The sequence below is a fragment of the Dipteris shenzhenensis genome, chromosome 28 (assembly GCF_047967505.1).
Source record: "Dipteris shenzhenensis isolate YYH24624 ecotype China chromosome 28, Dip_SZ_1.0, whole genome shotgun sequence".
NCBI classification, from domain to species: Eukaryota; Viridiplantae; Streptophyta; class Polypodiopsida; order Gleicheniales; family Dipteridaceae; genus Dipteris; species Dipteris shenzhenensis.
The window spans coordinates 1,636,421-1,656,409 of NC_141623.1; the positions used below are offsets into that span (position 1 = coordinate 1,636,421).

A 19,989-nucleotide genomic window follows, 5' to 3' on the forward strand; every position below is an offset into this window, starting at 1 on the left:
GTTGCTGACCGGGAGGACGAGCCCCTTCCCTCTGGCTCCCTCATCCCGAATGGATCAGATGCTGCGGCAAGGAAGCAGAAGGGGACGTAGTCTTACCCTTGCCTGCTGGCAGGGGTATCGAGGCAGCGGAGGAGAGGGAGACTGAAGAACCTGCTAAGGAGGTGGAGAGGGGGGCAGAGGGGGAGGGAGGAGGGAGGGAGGCGGAGGGAGGGGGACGGGTGGTGAGGGTGATCATAGCAGGAGGGGCGAGGGGGGGGGGAGGGGGTGGTGGGAATCCAAGAGGGGGGGGGGAGTGGAGAGGGAGAGGGAGACGGAGAGGAATCTGGAGGGGGAGGGGGGGAGTAGGGGCGACCACATGCCCCCCTGCTGATCAGTCTCGTCGCGGGGCTTTGGATGCTCTCCTCCTCAGCCGTTGTCGGGCTACGTCCGCAGCTTCCGCCATTGCAGCATCAAGAGCTCCTGGGGCTCGCTGTTGATGCAAGCATGAATGTGGACGCGTGAATGTGGACGCTGAACCTCCAACATGGGAGGATCATTTGATTGGGCACTGGCCCCTTCCGCTGGGGGAGGTGGGTCTCCATGTAAGGGCTCCTGCTGCTGCTCCTCCTCAAGTGCCTCTCGAAAAACCTTGTCTCTCTCTTTGCGTCTAGCCCTTTGCCTGCGGTGCTTGCGGGCGTGTTTGCTTGGTTTCTTTTTCTTTTTAACCTGGGTCCAGTCCCTTTCTGAGGGGGTCACCCAGGGGGTCTGAGACTCCTGCTGCTTTTGTCTTGGGGGGTGTTGGGCTTTGGCTTGCTGACTCTGCCTGCTCTACAGGGGTGGGGGGGGAGGTGCTCGGCATTGGCCACGGGGGAAATCTTTGGCTAGGTGACCCATCTGTTTGCAATGAAGACACTGGCCTGGTAACCTAAAGATCTCCACTCGCTGGCGAAGTGTACTCCCTTCAAGTGTCTCTAGAAGAATCAACTCTGGGAGGGACTTTGGGTTCTCAACCACCAGTCTGATCCTGGGGACCCCGTCATTTGCTACCACTTATGCGGCAGAATCTGGAGGAGACTCGAGCATGGTGCCGCATGCCCGACCAATGGACGGCAGGATGGCTCTATGGGGCTTTGCTCCACAAGTGTGAAGGCAGTATCGGGGTAGCTCAGGTGGATGAGGAAGACGCCTTTTCCATAGATGGTGACCTCCTGAATGTGGTCACCCTCTAGTGCCAAGCTCATCTGGATCTACTCTCGCACCTGTTGCCTTGTGGGTGTGAGGCCCACAATTTTGCCCACAATCGCCTTGTCGTGGAGGGACTAAACTGCTTGTTGTAATTGTTGTTTGTCGGTTGGAGAAAGAAGGACCTTAACGGCTGTGGGATTCGAGGGTGTTGCCATAGAGTCCCTCTGGCTGGACCGAAGGTCACCACCAAGATCTTCTTCCTCCTAACAAACACAAATGCTCCTGCTGCGAGTGGAGGAGAGGAAGGAAAAGAAGAGGCGGAGAGGAGGAGGAGGTGGGGCGTGGGGGGATGGAAAAGGCGGGGAGGAGGAGGTGGAAAAGGAATTGAGAAGAGACGGGGGGCAGCGTGAAGAGGCGAGGCGGAGAAAGCAGCGGGGGGGTCGAGAAAGGGGACGCAAAGAGGCCGGTAAGGAGGTGGCGGGGGAGGAAGTGTCGAGGGGGGCGGGGAGTAGGCAGAAAGGGACGGAGATGGAGGCGGGGGTTGAGACAGGGGTGGAGACGGAGAGGGGGGTGAAGGCGGGAAGGAGGCGGGGAGGCGATGAAGTGGAGGCGAGGAGGGAGAAGGAGGTGGAGTCGGGGAGGGAAGGCGGAGGCGAGGGAGAGGATGGCGGAAGGGCGGAGAGGAGGCAGAGGCGAGGGATGGCGGAAGGGCGGAGAGGAGGCGGCGAGGAGCGGGGCAGAGGCGGCGACGGAAGGGCGGAGAGGAGGCAGCGGCAAGGTAGGGGCGGAGAGGAGGCGGAGGCAGAGGCGGAAGGGCGGAGGGAGAAGGCGGGCAGGGCGGGCAACGGGAGCAGCTAGGAAGCCTTCTGTTTGGTTAGTGTTCTTTGGAGTATTTGGAGGTTCTTAGTATAGCTGTGATTTGGAAGTTGGACTTTCAATTGTAGATACAATTTCGGGCGGTGTTTATTTACAAAAAAAAAACCCCACACTCAACCAATCCAGGCAGGGTTAAACTTTTTAGACCCAAGATTTGATGGATAAAGGAAAACCTATAGCAATGGAGTTTGAAGAAGAGGCCTCAAGGGTGGATCCTGTAGAATCGTCTCCTTATATAGGCCCCCCAAGCCTGTTCAAAATAACCGACCAGTCGTTCGGTCGACCCCACAAGTGTCGCGCCCAATGGCCCGTACAGTGTCTAGTAGAATTGCCTTATTGGAGAATGCCTTACAACTGATTCTGGCTCAGCAACTGCAAGCAAATGTAGGGTAATCCGAGCACAGTATGTCTACTAGACTGTCTTGTGAGGAAAAACAAAAGCTCCAATGGAGCCTGAAACCAATGTTTATACGGTCGAGCCTGAGGTAGTTAATAGATTCAATTATAGGCCAGAAAAGTATTCCGGTCGGATGTTTGACCGTAGTTTTGATGCCATAGAAATTTGGTTGCACAAATAGGAAGAGACTTTCGCCATTTGTGAAATTAGGAATGACATGAAGAAAATCCGAGGCCACCCACATGTTTAATGAGGCAGTGGATAGATGGTGGATAAAGCAGCGGAGGGATGGAGTGGCATCCACTACTTGGGAAGGATTCAAGAAAGAATTTTGAAAACACTTCTTGCCTCCTGATGAAGCATCCCGAGCTTGGGATCAGTATAGAAACCTTCGTGAGAGAAATTTATCAGCGGCTAAATACACTGATAAGTTCAGAGAATGTGTAATGAAGGATTATGAACCTCTTCCTCAGTCGGTACAGGTAAGGAGTTTATTTTTGGACTGAATGATAGGATCAAGATGGAAGTTCGGGCTAAGTATGCGAATACTCTAGATGAAGCGATTGCCATAGCCTTGAACTATGAGGATGTCAAAGGAGATAGACCAAGTGGGTTTGTGTAGGGTGGGACTCGATATGAGTACCCAAAGAAAAGTGGTTTAGTAAAGGGAGTGTCTCACAGCCTAGTGGTCAAGCCAAGCAGGCGAAGCTAGTTGAGACCATAGTTCCCAGGGAATGGCATTCTGACATCTGGAATGCCGTTCCAGGAAGAAGGCCGAACCTGAACAGCCTTGAAACGTCCTTTTTTTTTTTTGGTGGCTCTCTGAAAGTTTCAAATAAGTATTTTAGAGCTTATATAGAAAGTTTGAAGCTGTAAAATGTAAGTTTATTTCATTTTCTAACATTGTTTTATGTCATATGATGACTTGTCGTGTATGACTTGTGTTCCGGTTCTCGTTCCGCCGTTTTTCCTTCTCGGAAGGTTCCCATTTCGACACCCGAATTTCTGAAACGTTCCCGTTCCCTGGTAACTATGGTTGAGACTCCTTCTAAACCAAGTGCCACCATTGGGGTGAAAAGAAAAGTAACTCCAATAGTAGCCCGGGCTTGGTCAAAATCTTCTTTGACCCTAGAGTAAAAACAGAAAGCGAGGAGAGAAGGCTTGTGTTTTGGATGTCTTCAGCCTCATCAGTGGAAAGATTATCCATGAAACAAGGATCGTCGGATGGCTGAGATGGTGATCTCAAAGTGCGACGTGGAGATGAAGGGAAGTTCCAGAGCTAAACAGATGCAGATTTAGCTAACGAGATCTTCTCAGAGGTCAGTACTTGTTTTGTTATGTATGTCTGTTGCTATGTTAGTAAATAGTGCACCTGATAATATCCTATCAAAGCCTGCGGCAATGGGTATACAACCTTTAGCGATACAGAGTTAATTAAGATGAAAGGGCAAGTGGCCAATCACAGCGCCAATGCACAATGTAATTAACTCCAAGCTCGTAAAGAGACCGAAGTTAAAGACTAGTCCATCTGACTATGCATATACAGTCAAGATGGCAGATGGAAGCTCAACTGAAGTATGGGACCAAAGGGCTACCCAGTTGGAACTTCGAATTGAGGACTGTGGAGAAGCTGATTCTGAAATGACTAGGCTTGCTCACGTAGATATAGCCCTGGGTAAGGCTTGGCATTCTAAGAAGAATCCAACCATAGATTGGAAAAAGCACATTTATCAGTTCAAGATGAATGATGTGCTGTATGTCTTGCAAGGTGAAAAGGATTTACCTCAGGGACTGTTAGTTTCCATAATAGAAGCTGAAAAAACTCAAGAAGAGTTTTTGTTTCTTTGTACAGCTTTGGTAGAGTCGATTATGGTTCATTGGCTAGCACTGATGTTACCCAAGAGATAGCAGAGGAGTTCTCCGACTATTTTAGGGATGAGTTGCCTTATGGGTTACCTGCAGAGCAGATTGTTCAGCATAAGATTGAACTTATCCAGGGGGCAGAACCTGCAAATAGGCCTCCCTATAGGTTAAGTTTTACTGAAGAAGCAGAGGTGAGAAGACAACTAGAGGATTGCAAGTTGGGGCAGATTCAGCCCAGTTTCTCACCTTTTGCTTCGCCAATGATATTGAAGAAAAAGAAAGATGATACTTTCTGCCTCTGTATAGATTACAGAGTACCGTATAATATCACTGCAAAGCACATGCATCCGATGGCTTGGATCAATGACTTGCTAGATGCATTACATGGAGCCATAATTTTAGATATTAGTGTGGCTACCATCAGATCCGTATTAGAGCCAAGGATGTGCATAAAACCGCTTTTAGAAGCAGGTTTGGACATTTTGAGTTTTTGGTAATGCCGTTTGAACTTACTAGTAGTCTAGCTACATTCGTCATGCTTATGAACAATATACTATGCCCGTATCGTATATCGGGAAGTTTGTAGTATATTTTATTGACGATATCCTAGTTTTCAACAAAAGTATTGCTGAGCATCGTGAACACTTGAGAATAGTGTTTACTACTTTGAGGAAAGCTAGTCTATATATAAATAAAAAGAAAATCTGCGCTGTGCATGGTAACACTTGAATATTTAGGATTCATTATTACTTCTGAGGGGGTGGAAATGGATCCAAAGAAAGTCGCTGCAATACTAACTTGGCCTATCTCTTAGAGTTTGACTGCTTTGCGACCATTCTTGGGATTTGTCTAATTTTATCGAAGGCATATTAAAGGATATTCCGAGATAGTATCGCCATTGATTGATTTGACCTCAGATAAAGTGCCTTTTATATGGGGACATAATCAACATGAAAGTTTTAACCCATAAAACAAGCCGTGGTCTCAGGACTGGTGTTAAAAATAGTTGATCCCCAAAAACCGTTTTTCATAGGAAGCGATGCAAGTGGCATTGTGGTAGGAGCAGTTCTACTCCAAGAGGGAAGGTCAGTAGCCTTTGAAAGCAAAAAGATTTCTTCCTCTCAACAAAATTGGCACACACATGAATTAGAGTTGTATGCCATTGTCCATGCTTTGAAAACATGGAGACATTATTTGTATGGTTCAGAGTTCTATGTTGATGTTGATCATGATACTCTGAAACATTTCTGTAAACAACTTGACTTGAGAGGCCGCCAAGCTAGGTGGGCAGAAGTAATGCAGGAGTTTAAAATGATGATTTGGTACCGAAGAGGGAAGGAAAATAAAGTTGCTGATGCGTTGTCATGCATTATGCATTGACACCGGCCTTCGGGAACACCAAAGGGCGGTGAACAATATGAACCCGCAAATACCATAATTTCAGCTACTAAGAGAATTGTTGTAGCCAACCAGAAAATAATAATAGCAAACAAATAATCCCAGAATAAACACAAGGAGCTAGATTGCCCCTGTCATGAAGCCGGACACTAGATTGGCCCTGAACTTAGTGTCCCTTTCGGTATTTCTTTATCATTCATTCAGAAGGCATCCAAGTACAAGAAAAGCACTGTCGTGCATCAGCCAACTGAAAAATCCCTTCACAGGCACTTCCGTCAAGCTATGCATCAGTTTGAGTCACAGAAAGGCATGATATCCCATGGCATCCTTTTCCTCCGATTCTAGCTGATAGTTCTAACCTGGCAGCTCTGATACCCTTCAAGGGAGTCCTAGCAGCAAAGAAATCAGCCAAGTTTGTCCTGTCAGTTCTGATACCCTTCACGGGAGTCCTGGCAGAACAAAGACCAGCCAAACAATAACCCTGAGTGTTCCTGGCACATAGAAAGGCTAACTGCAACAAGGCAATAGGAGAGCTTCTGGGAGGCAATCGGCTAATATGAAGGCTTTGGGAACCTTGGAACAGTAGCAAGCAAGTAGGCGAATTGATCCGGAGCAGTTCCCAAGCACTCCGGCGGTTGAAATCAGCAGCAATAGCCGTGGAAGAGGTGAAAAAGAGCAAAAAGATTTCCTTCTGGCACCCTTCGGCCCTTGGCAGTCCAATCTTGGTAGGCGAAATGGATCTGGTACCAATTTGGCACCTCGAAAACCTGTTTTGTGACCTTGGAGTGGCTCTGGAATAATGAAATCAGGTCTGGCATCCTTGGAAAGCCTTTGGCAATTGCGACTCAGCAAATCCTCCCGCCTAGAAGCAAATCGAGTTGCTTGGAAGCTCCAAATTGCCCGGAAAAGTGTGAATTTGATAGGTGCTTGGCCTAGAACTTAGAAGGCTCCTGGAAGAAGTGCAAATCAGATTTGGGGCTATGGGAAGGCATAAACAGCAGGCATGCAGCAAAAACGAACTGATTTGGAGGCTCTTGGCACAAAAACGAAATTCGTTTTTGAGCTTTTGGCAGCCCTGGCAATAGCACACGGACTGCTCTACTAGTAAAAATCAGCAAGGCGATTTGTTAGAATAGCCCTGGAGCACTTTCTCAGCCCGTGACTTGCCTCTCCTTGTTCTTCTGTGGTTCAGAAACCTGCCGCAAAGCCAATTTCGTCCTTTTTGCTGGCTCCTCAAGCCAACTTGCTAAACGTGGCCCCCTGATTTATTTTTAACAGCGGGATTTTTGCCCCTCTCTAACCTTCAGTCCCTTCCCTTGGCCCATGGAATTAATTGCACTGAAGTGTCCTTTGAACTGCTTTAATCAATTGGAGGCTAGGGCAGTCACTAGAAATTCCTAAAGCTTAAAAATTCACGTCCCTGTGATAGACTCCCCTCTTGAAACACAACAAATGTCCCCGTTTGCACTAAACTTTTTTACTTTGTTCCATCAGAACTTGTAGCAAAAGTCTCAAGCTAATAGAAGCTCAAACAACCATCCATCCTTCCACAAACAGCAGACATACATGCTCAGATAGAGAAGATGCTCCGTATGGCCATCTCGTAGGACCCACACAGATGATTTATCCTCTCATGGACATCCCGTAGGACACAGAGCACGAGGTACATCAAGAGCATACGCAAGCACTCAATGCATGAAAGCATACAGTCAGTGTGTACTTTTTGTTTTCATATGGCCATCCCGCAAGACCCATATATGTTCCGCTTTCAAATAGCACATGGACTTCTCTGCTAGTCAAAAAGCAAGGCAATTTGTTAGAATAGCCCTGGAGCACTTTCCCAGCCTGTGACTTGCCTCTCCCTGTTCTTATGTGGTCTAGAAATCTGCCTCAAAACAAATTTCGCCCTTTTTTGCTTGCTCCTCAAGCCAACTTACTGGACGCAGTCCCTTGAGCTATTTTTAGCAGCGGGAATTTTACCCCTCTCTGACCTTCAGTCCCTTGTCTTGGCTCATGTCCTCGTGATATGCATAATATGAGTTTCATGGTATAGGAGAGTGCTCTAATGGCCGAGATTAGGGAAACTCAAAAGGTGGACGAGTTCATCCAGAGCCTTTGGCCTAAGGCTTATGTGCTTAAACCATGGGAAAAGGATGACGAATGAGTCCGTTCGAGCTGAATTATGGTTATAGACAAGCAAATCCAACTACGGTTGGAATACCTCAGAAAGTGCCTAGCGCCACGAACTATGTGGTTCAGATGCGGGAGATGCTAGTAGTTGCGAGAGCTAACATCCACCAAGCTATGGGAGCTAAGGCGTAGCGGGTGAAAATAGATCCGTTAGAGAATTTAAGGAAGGAGAAAAAGTTTTTCTCAGAATTCCTTCACACTCCAAGTCTTTGATTGCAAGAGAGTGTGCTAAGTTATCACCGCAATACTGTGGGCCGTGGTTAATTCTTAAAAGAATAGGCAAGGTAGCCTATAAGTTGGAATTACCATAGGGTTGGAAGGTGCACCCAGTGTTTCATGTTTTTCGTTAAAAGAAGTTTTTGCACCCAGGTGACTCACTTAATTGAGGGTGTTGTCTTGTTTCAAGAGATATAAGATAATGCAAGGCGCAAACCAACAAGAATCTTGGATCGAGGAACAATACAAGTACGCAATCGGAAGATACCCACTGTTGGTTGCATGACCTCGGAAGGGTTGGTGGACATTTTCTTTAGAGGACCAACTTTCTATATTATATTTCATTGCGCTTCAAGTATATGGTTAAAGGAATCAATGTCAAGCTCCTTGGTGAGGTCGAATTGACACTGACTAGATGGTCCTAAAGGTCAGGGGTCTAGGGACAGCAAATGATGGAATTGCCAAAGGGCAAATAGAATTTAATGCTACTCCAAGAGAGGGGTAAATGATGCACCAAGAATTTGTTGGAAAGGTCACCTCCCCATCTGTAAGCCCCTATAGATGGCTTACCACGAATCATCCATGATAACATGAGAACCTGTAGCCGCTCCACATGGGCCCACTCTGTATCCGACAAGTCTGGCCCCCAACATGGGCTTCCGTACATCCGTGCTGGGCAGACCAAGGAGTCAAAAAGCAACCTCTTGGTACGTGGATCCTGAAAGTGCGAGCGGAAGCACTGCCTCTGTAGTCTGACCAATGAAGCATACCCTCTGCTCAAGCGTACCTGCATCGCGGGTCTCATAGTGAAGATGGGTCCGGAAAAGATAACCCCAAGATAAGTGTATGATGAAACTATCTCAAATTTCAATAGGTGACCCATCAAATGTGAAGTGCCCTTGGCACATGATGGTTGGAGATGTATTGAAAATTATGACCTTGGTTTTACCGAGGTTGACCTTCAAATCATGAGACTCACAAAAGGACTGTAGGGCGTCAAGGTGTCTCTGGAGCCCCTCTGCTTAGGAAGACAAGAGGTGACCCTACATATAGGTCCCCCTCCCTCACAGTTTTTCCATCTCAATGTACAACACTTAGCTTACCTGGAGTTGAGGTTTTCCCCAACAATAGAGGGGTTCTCTCCTGAGATCCTTATGCAAGTCTCTCTTGGTTTTCTTTGTTTTCAGTTATGGCTTGTGAGTTGTTCACTCTCTTCTCTCCATTGTTGTTCAATACTGTTGAACTTCTCCCACGGCGGCATTCGGGTGCACAGCGCATCGGGATGACGGGGGTGCTCGGGGGCGACAGAGCCACGTCATCTAGGTAAAGAAATATCCGGATCAGCGTGCCCGCAAGAGAACAGCCTACCTCCCCTGTGTCCGCATCACTGTCTCAAGCTCTCGTCAATGTAGAGACCAAACAAGGTAGGCGATAAAGGACACCCTTGTTTGACCCCGATAGTGCTCATGATCTTGTCTGTCCACCCAGATCCTGCCCGGACTCTGCCTGAAACTCTCTCGTAAAGTGCCAAGACAGCCCAAATGATCTCTTGGTCACAACCCAAGTCTTATAGGGGCCATATGAGGCGGAACCGTGTCAAATGCCTTGCGGAAATCCACAAAGCAACAATAAACCCTCTGCTTCTGTGCCCTCGCCTCCTCGATGATACATCTGAGTGTGAGAATGTGGTCCATGGTTCCATGATCATGCTGAAAACCGGCCTGTCCTGTTGCTCTCTGTCCTCGACACTCCGCAAATCAGTTGACCTCGGAATCAAGTACTGATGCATAAACCTTGGACATGACATATCCAATCATAATGGTCTTGTAGTTCTCCGGCTCATGGGATCCCCTACCTTATCAAATGCCTTGCGGAAATCCATAAAGCAACAATAAACCCTTTGCTTCTGTGCCCTCGCCTCCTCGATGATACATCTGAGCGTGAGAATGTGGTCCATGGTTCCATGATCACGCTGGAAATTGGCCTGTCCTGCTGCTCTCTCTCCTCGACACTCCGCAAATCTGTTGACCTCGGAATCAAGTACTGATGCATAAACCTTGGACATGACATGTCCAATCATAATGGTCTTCTAGTTCTCCGGCTCATGGGATCCCCTGCCTTTTGGATGGGTGAGATAGTGTTAATGGTCCAGGTGCGTGGAAACCCCAAACAAACAGCTTCATTAAAGACTTTTGCTAAGATTGGGGCTAGGAGGTTAATCCCATATGCAATGAACTCAGTGCATAGTCCCTCATGATCCTTCGCTCGGCCATTATGAAGTTTCATTACGGCATCCTTTACCCCTCCTCTAGTGAAGAGGGTGCAGGATGTGGGGTGTGGCATGTGTGAGAGGTCAGGGACTGGCTGATTTGGGATGCCATAAAGTGTGCGTGCATAATCAAACCAGATTTGAGTGTCAGTGAGTGGTGAGGGGGACCGTCCTTCTAGAAATCTCCGCCAAAAGTCCTTAGAGTTGTTACTAAACAAAATGTTTAGTAGCTCCTTTTTGTTTCGAGGAATGAAGTCTAGTTTCTTTCTCAGTACCAGCCTGCGGTACTCGCGTAGCGTCTCTGGTGCGCTCAGAAGATTGTTTTGAGCTGACGGCGTAAAGCGGGTGGTGTGGGGGAAAGCATGAAGGGCAGCCTCTTGTAGTGAGCGGGTGACCAGGGCAGCATGATCCTCTAAAAGGGGTATGAAGTCAATATAAGTGAGAAGTATGTACAGACGGCTAGAGTAAGTAGGTGAGTGATCGCGGTCAAAGCGTATATCGTGGTAGGTGGAGTAAGATCTCAGTGGGGTGGAAGGTGCTATGTGATGGGGAGTGGAGATGCTAAAGAAAAGATAGGTATGATCAGTCCTTGGAGGGAGAGGTGCTACAGTGAAGTCAGTGATGCGAAATGTGAAGGCAGGGGATCCCATGATGTAATCAACAACGCTAGAGCCTCCCCCATGTGGGAAGCACGTGAAACCACTTGAGGTGGGCCATCTGTCAAGACCATTATAGACAATGAAATCATGCATCGTGCCGAGGTCTAATAGGGCCTGCCCATAAGATGTGAATGGATCTCGTCTGTCAGTTGAAACCCGTAGCATACCTACCTCCTCAAGGTCAATGTCTGGCAGTAGAGTGGAATCGTCCCTGAAGTCAAGGAGTGGTACCTGATGGGCACCTGTCCTTGCATTGAAGTCCCCTACTAGGACTTCTCCGCAGCTAGAGAAGTCAACAATGGACTAATAAAGAGCAGCAAATGGAGATGTCTCATCCTCACCTGATATCTCTGGCAAAGTGACAGGTCTCAGGGGGGAAGTAGCAAACTGCAACAAACAGATCCCGGCTGTCCATGTGCCAAATCCGGATCGAAAGAAACCTAGAATGTGCATCTCTTTGCTCTACTGAAATGGTCCCCAAAAGTGTGGATCTGAAAAGGACTGCAACTCCACCTGACCCTCGAACTCCCCCTGTATCCCTCGTCTCATCTCTGTAGGCAGGCTCCCATGTATATCCGCTGACTACTGGAAGTGGGTGCTCTGGACTCTGATGTGTCTCTGTGTAAATGACTATGTAGTGACATGTGTAGGATTCCGAGAAGTTCCCTGGTTCTGACCATAAGGTACCATTACAGTTCCAAATGGTGGAGTATAGGGTCTCAGATATTTGAGTCTCATAGACCCCGCTTCTCTATGTAGAGGAGGGGACTGGTGTCCTACGGGGGTCTGTAAGAAGTCACCCCTCTCGTACCACTGTCCATTTCCCCCTCTCGTACCACTGCCCATTTTCCCTCCTTCTGGGCCTGATCCCGCGGGCCTAATCCCGCTAATGTAGCAAAGAGCGTCTCTCCTCAACCTGTAGAGGAGTGAGGTCCTCATTCATGGAGATCGCTGGCTAATCTCGGAGGACTAACCTGCGTCATAGAGTTGAAAGTCATGCCTGAGTGTCATAGAACCGTATGATCAGGGGTTGCTCTGGGTTGGGGTCTCTCCCCACCCGCCAAGCCCTCTCTATCTTGTGCTTAGCCACATCTAGAGTAGTAGCCACGAAAGCAATCGCATCTGCCATCGGTGTAGCCTTAGTGCGTGGGATCCCATGTACTTTGATGTTGAGAGTCTTACTGGCTCTCTGTTGTTGCTCCATGAGGGTAGCCGAAATGATTACCCTTGCGGGTTCTCGTTTGGCCACGTCAACCCATCTGGATGTCTCCTCAATAGCGGATTGCATGCTCGCAATCTGTGCCTCGACAACTGGGGTACTCCCTGGGACTGTGTGTATGGTTGTGACTTGTCGGAGCTGCAGGATATTCTGTCGGAGTCCCTGAATGAGACCAGCCTGCTCCTGAATTGCCCGAGCCTGCTTCTGTATGATGCGGCTCTGCTCTTGGTTAAAGCGGACTTGCTCCCGTGCGAAGCATGTCAGCTCCATCTCGCGCTCACAGAAACTATGTACCTCCATGATCAAGGTCTCCCAGGCCTCTGGTGTATCAGCCCACCCGTGTCCTAGCTGAAACTGTGATGGTTGTGACATGAAAGTGTGGGGATGAGTCCGGAAGCTGGCCGGTGACTGGGTGAACTTGGTGAGGTACGGAGATGACAGTGGAATGGATGAGGCAGTCCCAATGGGATGTGGGAGCGTGGGCTGACTGAGAGGGAGAGGGGAGAGTGAAGCGTAATGCGGAGCAGTGTATGACACCTCCGAAGTAGGTGTCATAAGTGGTGCGAGAGCTGTAACAGGAGAGGAAGGGAAGGAAGCAACTGACGCCATGGGCATAAGTATGTCAGTGATAGTGGCTGTAGCTGTAGCTGGGGATGTGGAGGGTGTACCTGAAACTAGTGCTGAAGTGGAAGCTGAAGTTGAGAGTGAGGATGTAGAGGGAGCTGAGACTGAAGCGAAGTAGAGATAGAGGGAATTGAGGCTGGAACTGAAACTGAAGCGGGGGCTGAAGTCGAAGTAGAGATAGAGGCTGAAGCTGAGGCTGAAGTGGGCCCTGCCTTTGCTTTGCTATCAACCCCGAGTCCACTTCGGTTGACACGCGTGTTCACATCCTCAAGTTTCAGTTGTCTGTTGTTTTTTGTTGTTGTTGTCGTCTTTCTTGGATTTATCTGTCTCTTTCTCGGCTTTTCCCATTAGTGCGTGATCGGGAGCGGGAGCACAGCCCCCCCCCCCCCCCCCCCCCGGGCGGGAAGCACACCTAGGGCGAGGAAGGTAGGGAAGTCAGAGGAGCCGGAGGCAGAGAGGCGAAGGAGGGAGCTGCCCACGAGAGGGGGTGGGGGGGGGCTGTGAGGCGTGGCGGGGGAGAGGAGCAGCCGGAGGTGGGGAGGTGGAGAGGCAAAGGAGGGAGTGGGTGGGAGGCCTAAAGGCCTAGGCAGAGGAGTGGGCGGAGCTGCAGCAGGCGGGGCTGCAGAGTGGCGGGAGCAGCAGCGCAGCGCGGTAGGGAGGAGGAGCAGTGAGGGTGGAGGGGCGGCGGAGCTGCAGGCGGAGGCGTGGAGCAGGAGCGGAGGGAAGGAGTGGGAGGGCAGGGGGCAGGAGCGGGAGGGCAAGAGCTGAGGAGCAGGAGCGGGAGAGGCTGAGCGGCGAGGGAGCTGAGTGGCGGGGGAGAGGCTGAGCGGCAAGGGAGGGAGCTGAGCGGGGAGAGAGAGAGAGAGAGAGAGAGAGAGAGAGAGAGAGAGAGAGAGATTTTGTGGGGTGTAAAATTGACTTATTTTGGCAGATTTCAAAAGCAACAGATGTACTTTTGGAGTCATTACATTGGCTTGCTGGACCTGTATTGTGGGTGACTGTCTCTCAGCATGTGATGAGGTGTTTTTGGCCAGATGCTTATCGAACTACCTGTTTCTGGGGTCATCTCTTGCCAATTTATGCAGGGTTAGTCTCCATCGGGGTTGTTGTGGCCCTTTCCTTCCTCTGTTTGAATGGTATATTTATGGAAGAAGAAAGGCATCAAGTGTGATGAATTGGATACATTAGATTTTTGTTTGAATGTTTTATTTTGGACTAGCCAACCTATCTTTTTGGACACGCAGATTGATCATGCCACTTTTAATTTAGTTTACTAGGCCTGTGGACTGTGGGATGTCAGGTACATGAAAACAAAAATGCAGGTAAGAAAGAAAAGCCAGGAAGAGAGGGAGAAAGCATGGGCTCTCAGACATGAATGGGGTGGAGTGAAGGTGTATAACCTGATAATAGACATGAGTGGCTTTTATGTGAAATCTGCACAGATTCTAGCATCAAAAGCTGTAAGTCTCTTTTCTGCCCCTTGCATCCACCTTTATTTGTTACCGGGAATAAGATGTCGAATAGGTTTATATAGTTAAATTTGTTTCCAACTTATCAAAGGTGGCCCTGACTATTAAACTTGCAATCTCGATGACTTGGAATATTGGATGGTAGCCCTTGTGAACACCTTCGACAAATAATCTTGCCAGCTCAAACGTTTTTTATATTTTTCCTAAGTGGCATAAAATGAGCCATCTAGTCAATCAACCTACTCTTCCCTATAGAATCATGACAACTTTGAGTTTTCAATAAATAAAATCTAAGAGATGCTTCTTCATTTGCTAGATGGGACCTCTAGTGGATGAAGCAAGGCACTAGAATTGTCTTTTGAGAAGAGCATGTCTTTTTAATCCTGGATCTTCCGCCCTCAGACTATCATGATACTCATCCAAAAGTTGGGGCTCATCCAAAAATTGGTGCCTAATGTATGATTATCCGGAACACATGCTCTTCTCAAAACCATTGCTATTATATACTTTCTTCACTTTACTTGCTTAGTACAACTGTGGGTGCTTTACCACCAGAGTTACTACTCTTTGTTGGAAACTACATACATACATACATATACATACATACACATTTTTTATTTTATTTTAGTGAAAGCTTTGATTGATTATATTACAAGAATAGTCACCTTAGAAAAGAGGCGCTAGAAAATACATCAACTGAAGATCTCAGTATAAGCCAAATTTACATCTTGATCTATCTGGCGAGTTTGCAAGCAATCAAAGAAAGATTGCTGCAGAGAATGCTTAAAGAAAGCAAACAAAGAAAAATAAAGACTTTACAATTGCGATCTTTCCATAAAGTCCAAAGTACCCAATAGTGAGCCCAAACAAAGAAAAGATGAAACTCCGGTCGCTGTGGATGAAGACCAAAGAGCTAGAAAAATTTCCCGAAGAGAACAGTCGGGAATCTCGCTCGTAGCCTCTGTCGAAGAGAATCCAGAAACTGCCGAGAAGACGGGCAATGCTTGAATAAATGAGACACAGTCTCTTGAGAAATCAGACACCGATGACATAAAGCAGGAGCAATGTGCCTACGGGCCAGCAACTGTCCAGTTGGAAAAATTCCTAGAAGCACTACACACACACACACACACACACACACACACATATGTATGTATGTATATATATACATATATATACACACGCACACATATATGTATGTATGTATATATATACATATGTACACACACACTTTTTTTTAGTGAAAACTTTTGATTGATTATATTACAAAGAGTAGCAACCTCAAAACGAGGCAGCCAAAAGTACATCAACTGAAAATCTCAGTGTATGCTAAATATATATCATGATTCATGCAGTGCGTCTGCAAGCAATCAAAGAAGGATTGCTGTAGAGAACGCTTAAAAAAAGCAAATAAAGTAAATATGGAACCACCAAAGGCTTTACAGTTCCTGTCTGTCCACAAAGTCCAGAGTGCCCAGTAGCGAACCCAAACAAAGAAAAGATGTAACTTTGGTCTGGGTGGATGAAAACCAAAGAGCCAGAAAGACTTCTAGTCGGGATTCTCGCTCGCAGGCGTTGGCGAAGAAGATCGATAAACTCACGAGAACATGGACTAAACCAGAATAAATGAGGCACAGTCTCCTGAGGACTCAAGCATCTATGGCAACGAGCAGGAGCAATGTGTCTATGGGTCAACATCTGTCCAGATTGAAAAATGCCCAGAAGCATTTGCCAGAAGAAAACTTGTTGTCGCAGAGAAGTTTTGTAAGCCCAAAGTTGCTTTAATCTCTTTCTCCACCACTTGGCTGTGTGATGCATTCGCAAAATAGAATTTCCTTTCTCTGAAACCCAAGGTTGAGGCAAAAGGATTTTATACAATGCAGGCATCGTAATCTGAGATAGCCTCAAAGGGCGAGAAGAGGACCCTGGTGAAGTCAAAGTCCAATCCTCCAACCTGTCTTGAAGTTCCAGAGGAGGAATCGGAACAAATGGCGAAAGTATATAAGCAATTTGTTGCCACAAAGCACGATAATGAGAGCCCAAGCCATACCGTGTAGCTGCTAGAGAGAAAGGTAGCACAGAGCCATCATCCTGAATAACATCAGCAACCGAAGTGATGCCCTTAAAAGAAACAAACTAGGAACGACAAGGTTTTTGTAAAGCTAGTGGAGACTAAAAATTGTTCACACACACACACTTTTTTTTAAAGTAAAATCCAGTGTATTTATATTCTCATAAATTTACAAGATGGGAAGTCTCCAAAATAGAGAGTATCCCAAAGATCAGAAACATAAAAAGAAAAGCTCTATGCAAGAAGCATGGCAGGCATCATATAAGGATTGCCGCAATGAGGCTCGGAAAGATTCATATGACTTTTGAATCTGGCGACCCAAGTATGCCAAATTATGCTCATTCCAGATTGTCCAAAGAGCCCAAAATCTAACCCATGAGAGAAATAGTGAATAATGTGACAAGGACCTCATATATCTTCCAAATAACCAAAAATGTTTCCCAAATCTGTGGCTTGGGAAACGGAGTCGAAGATGATTTGAAATTCTTCCAAGGAGGTTCCTAGAACACGGGCAGTGCCAAAGCAAATGAGGGACAGTCTCTGAAGGAGCTCGACATCGTAAACATGTGGATGGTGCAATGTGACGTTTGGCAAGTGTGATTCCCACTGACAAAGTGCCGGTCATGCATCTCCAAAGAAAAAGTCATTGTTTCAAAGGCATTTTACACTTCCATAATATCCGGAGATTCTTCCACCACCATGAAAGGGGCTTCCTGATATGCCAGAGAGTATTAGCATATTGCTGAATCCATGGAACAGGCTGAAGAAGTCTGTAGGCTTTGATGGAGGTCAAGAGAGGCAGAGGAACAGGATGAGAGCATGTAGCAGAGGGTTGCAATTGCCAATCCATAAGCCTGTCTATGCCAGCCACAGGAGGAACATGGAGAAGAGGATGTAACAAATCAGCAATTTTCTTCCATATCAGCCTATGATGCATTCCCAATGCATAGGAAGCAGTGGCCTGAGGAAAAGATAGGACATAGCCCTGATCATCTACCACATCATTTATGTATCTAATTCCCAATTTCAAGAGATTATATGCCTGAATAGGTTCCTGTAAAGCAAGTGGAATGTCAAAGATGGCACTCCAATGAATACTTTCTTTCCTCATCGAGTTTGTCCCCGAGCAGTTATCGGGAGCCTATTTGACCTTAGAAAGTACTTGTTTCCAGTCAAGTATTAGAGCAGTAGAGAAAGGACAGCCAATGACAACCTCCCAATGATCTCTTATATTGAGAACATTAAGTCCACCATGCATCCTAGGAGAGCACACCATTTCCATCTTCATCAGTCTCAATGCTTTCACAACATTTTTTGTCCTCCATAACAGCTCCATAGCTTGAGACATAAAAGCTGAAATATCTCTGGGGGACCAATGTAACAAAGGCAAAAAGAACTGAACATAGGACATTACAAGGGATTGTACTATTCTGAGCCTGACATGAAGTGGCCAGGTAGAAAATTTCCAAAATTCCAATTTATGTTGAAGTCTTTGGAAGATCCATTTTAACTGCTGCTTCTTGGTGATATGCCATCCTATAGGATATCCCAAATGCCTGACTACATCTTTGGAATGCACCACCTGACCTGGCCAGAGAATAGAATGCCAGTCTCTCTCTCTCTCTCTCTCTCTCTCTCTCACACACACACACACACACACACACGCACGCACGCACGCACGCACGCACACACACTTTTTTTTTTTGTGAGAAGAAAGCTTTTATTTCTATATAATAATTACATTCATAGCTGCTTCAAAAAACGAAGTAGCTACTACTCAAGAAAAGATCTCAGTATAGGCTGTATACACATCCTGATCAATCAAACGAGTCTGAAAACAATCGTAGAATGATTATTGCAGAGATCGTTTGAAAAAAAGAAAGGATGAAAATAGGGGATCACCAAAGACTCTATGGTTTCTATCTATCCATAAAGTCCATAGGGTCCAATATCGCACCCATATAAAAAATAAATCAAAACCCTGTCTCTGGGGATGAAATCCAAACAACCAGAAAAATCTGCCAAAAGTAACAGTAGGAAATCGCTGTTGAAGCCTCTTTCTGATGAGAGCAATGAGATCAGAAGTATTTGGACAGGACCAAAAGATGTGGAGCACTGATTCAGTAGAGTGCGAGCATCTGTGACAAACAGCTGAAGCAATATGTCTGTGTGCGAGTAACTGTCCAGATGGAAAAATGCCAAGGAGAACTCGCCATAGGAAAAGCTGTTGTCGAAGAGGGACTTTGTAATGCCAAAGGAGACGCAGCCTTTTTCTCCACCACTTCATTGGACGATCCATATGCCAAACAGTATTTGCTCTGTTGGAAATCCAAGGTGGAGGTAATAGCACTCTATACAATGATGACACTGTGATATGTGAAAGCTTCAAAGGACGGACATATGAGGAAGGAGAGCGTAAAATCCAATCCTCAAGCCGATGCTGTATTTCTAAATGAGGTACCGGCAAGTACGGTTGGAGCATTGCTGAAATTTTATGCCATAAAGGACGATAATGAGCTCCCAAGCCATATTTGCGAGCAGCCAAAGAAAAAGATAGATTTGTGCCATCATCTTGAAGTACATCCGCCACAGATGAAATGCCTTTGAAGGAGAGAAAATAAGAACGTCGGGGTTCTTGTATGGCCAAAGGTGGGTGGAATACTTTAGACCAAAAGAGATTCTCTACCCTCAAAGAGTTGCCCGAGAGAGAGTCCCTGCCTTTCCATTCCAAGTGGGATAGAATGTGTTTCCAATCAAGAAGCAGAGAAGAAACAAAAGGGCATCCTCTGATCTTGCCTTGGATAGAGCCAAATAAAAATTCCCACTGAGTAGGCTGCCAATTCCCAAAAGCAGATGTATGAAGATGTAATAAGAGGGAGCGAATCATAAAAGCCCAAGGCTGATCTCCTTGTAGAAACTGCATCATCATTTTTCCCCTGTGAGCAAGTAAATGCATTTGAATATTGAGAATGTTTAGACCCCCGTGCATCTTTGGAGAACAGAGACGATGCATGGAGAGTAATCTGAGACTTTTCTTGCCATGTTTTGAACGCCAGAAAATTTCCATGATAGCTGACATAAATGAAACCAAATCTGCCTTAGTGAACATAGTGAGAGGCAGATAAAATTGTATGTATGCTATCAAAATGGATTGTGTAATTTGCAGACGAACATGTAATGGCCAAGTTGCAAGCTTCCAATATTCAAGTTTTACCCTCAACTTTACTAGCACCCAATCAGTTTGTTGTGAACGGGTGAGTCCCCATCCTAAAGGATAACCAAGATGTCGAATGAATTGAGAAGCAGGGACAATTTCCCCAGGCCACAAAAGGTTGTACCAGTCCTGTGGATGTAAAGGCAACAATTTTGATTTTTGAAATTTACCTGAAGGCCAGCAGCCAATCCATATGTAGAAAGAGCATGCATAATCATGGACAGATCAGCCTGAGTATTTTTTGGAGTAAAGAATGAATCATCGGCATATGCTTGAGCAATCATGCTGCGACTGCCAAGGATCTCCAAATCGTGCAGCTGGTCAGTGTCCAAGAGGTGATCCAGATATTGAAGTAGTGGA

General features: G+C 46.6%; 1 protein-coding gene across 5 annotated transcripts in view; it reads left to right on the forward strand.

Moving 5' to 3' along the window:
- LOC147883024 (putative aarF domain-containing protein kinase At5g05200, chloroplastic) overlaps positions 1–19,989 on the forward strand; it is an 86,164-nt gene that overhangs the window by 22,658 nt on the left and 43,517 nt on the right. For 4 of the 5 annotated variants that reach the window (XM_087399911.1, XM_087399912.1, XM_087399913.1 and 1 more), the window contains exons 2-3: positions 13,807–13,961; positions 14,176–14,335. The exons of the other annotated variant lie outside the window; for it this stretch is intronic. In XM_087399911.1, coding sequence (XP_087256037.1) covers positions 13,807–13,961; positions 14,176–14,335 — 315 coding nt within the window. The remainder of the gene's footprint in view (positions 1–13,806; positions 13,962–14,175; positions 14,336–19,989) is intronic. 5 annotated transcript variants of the gene reach the window in all.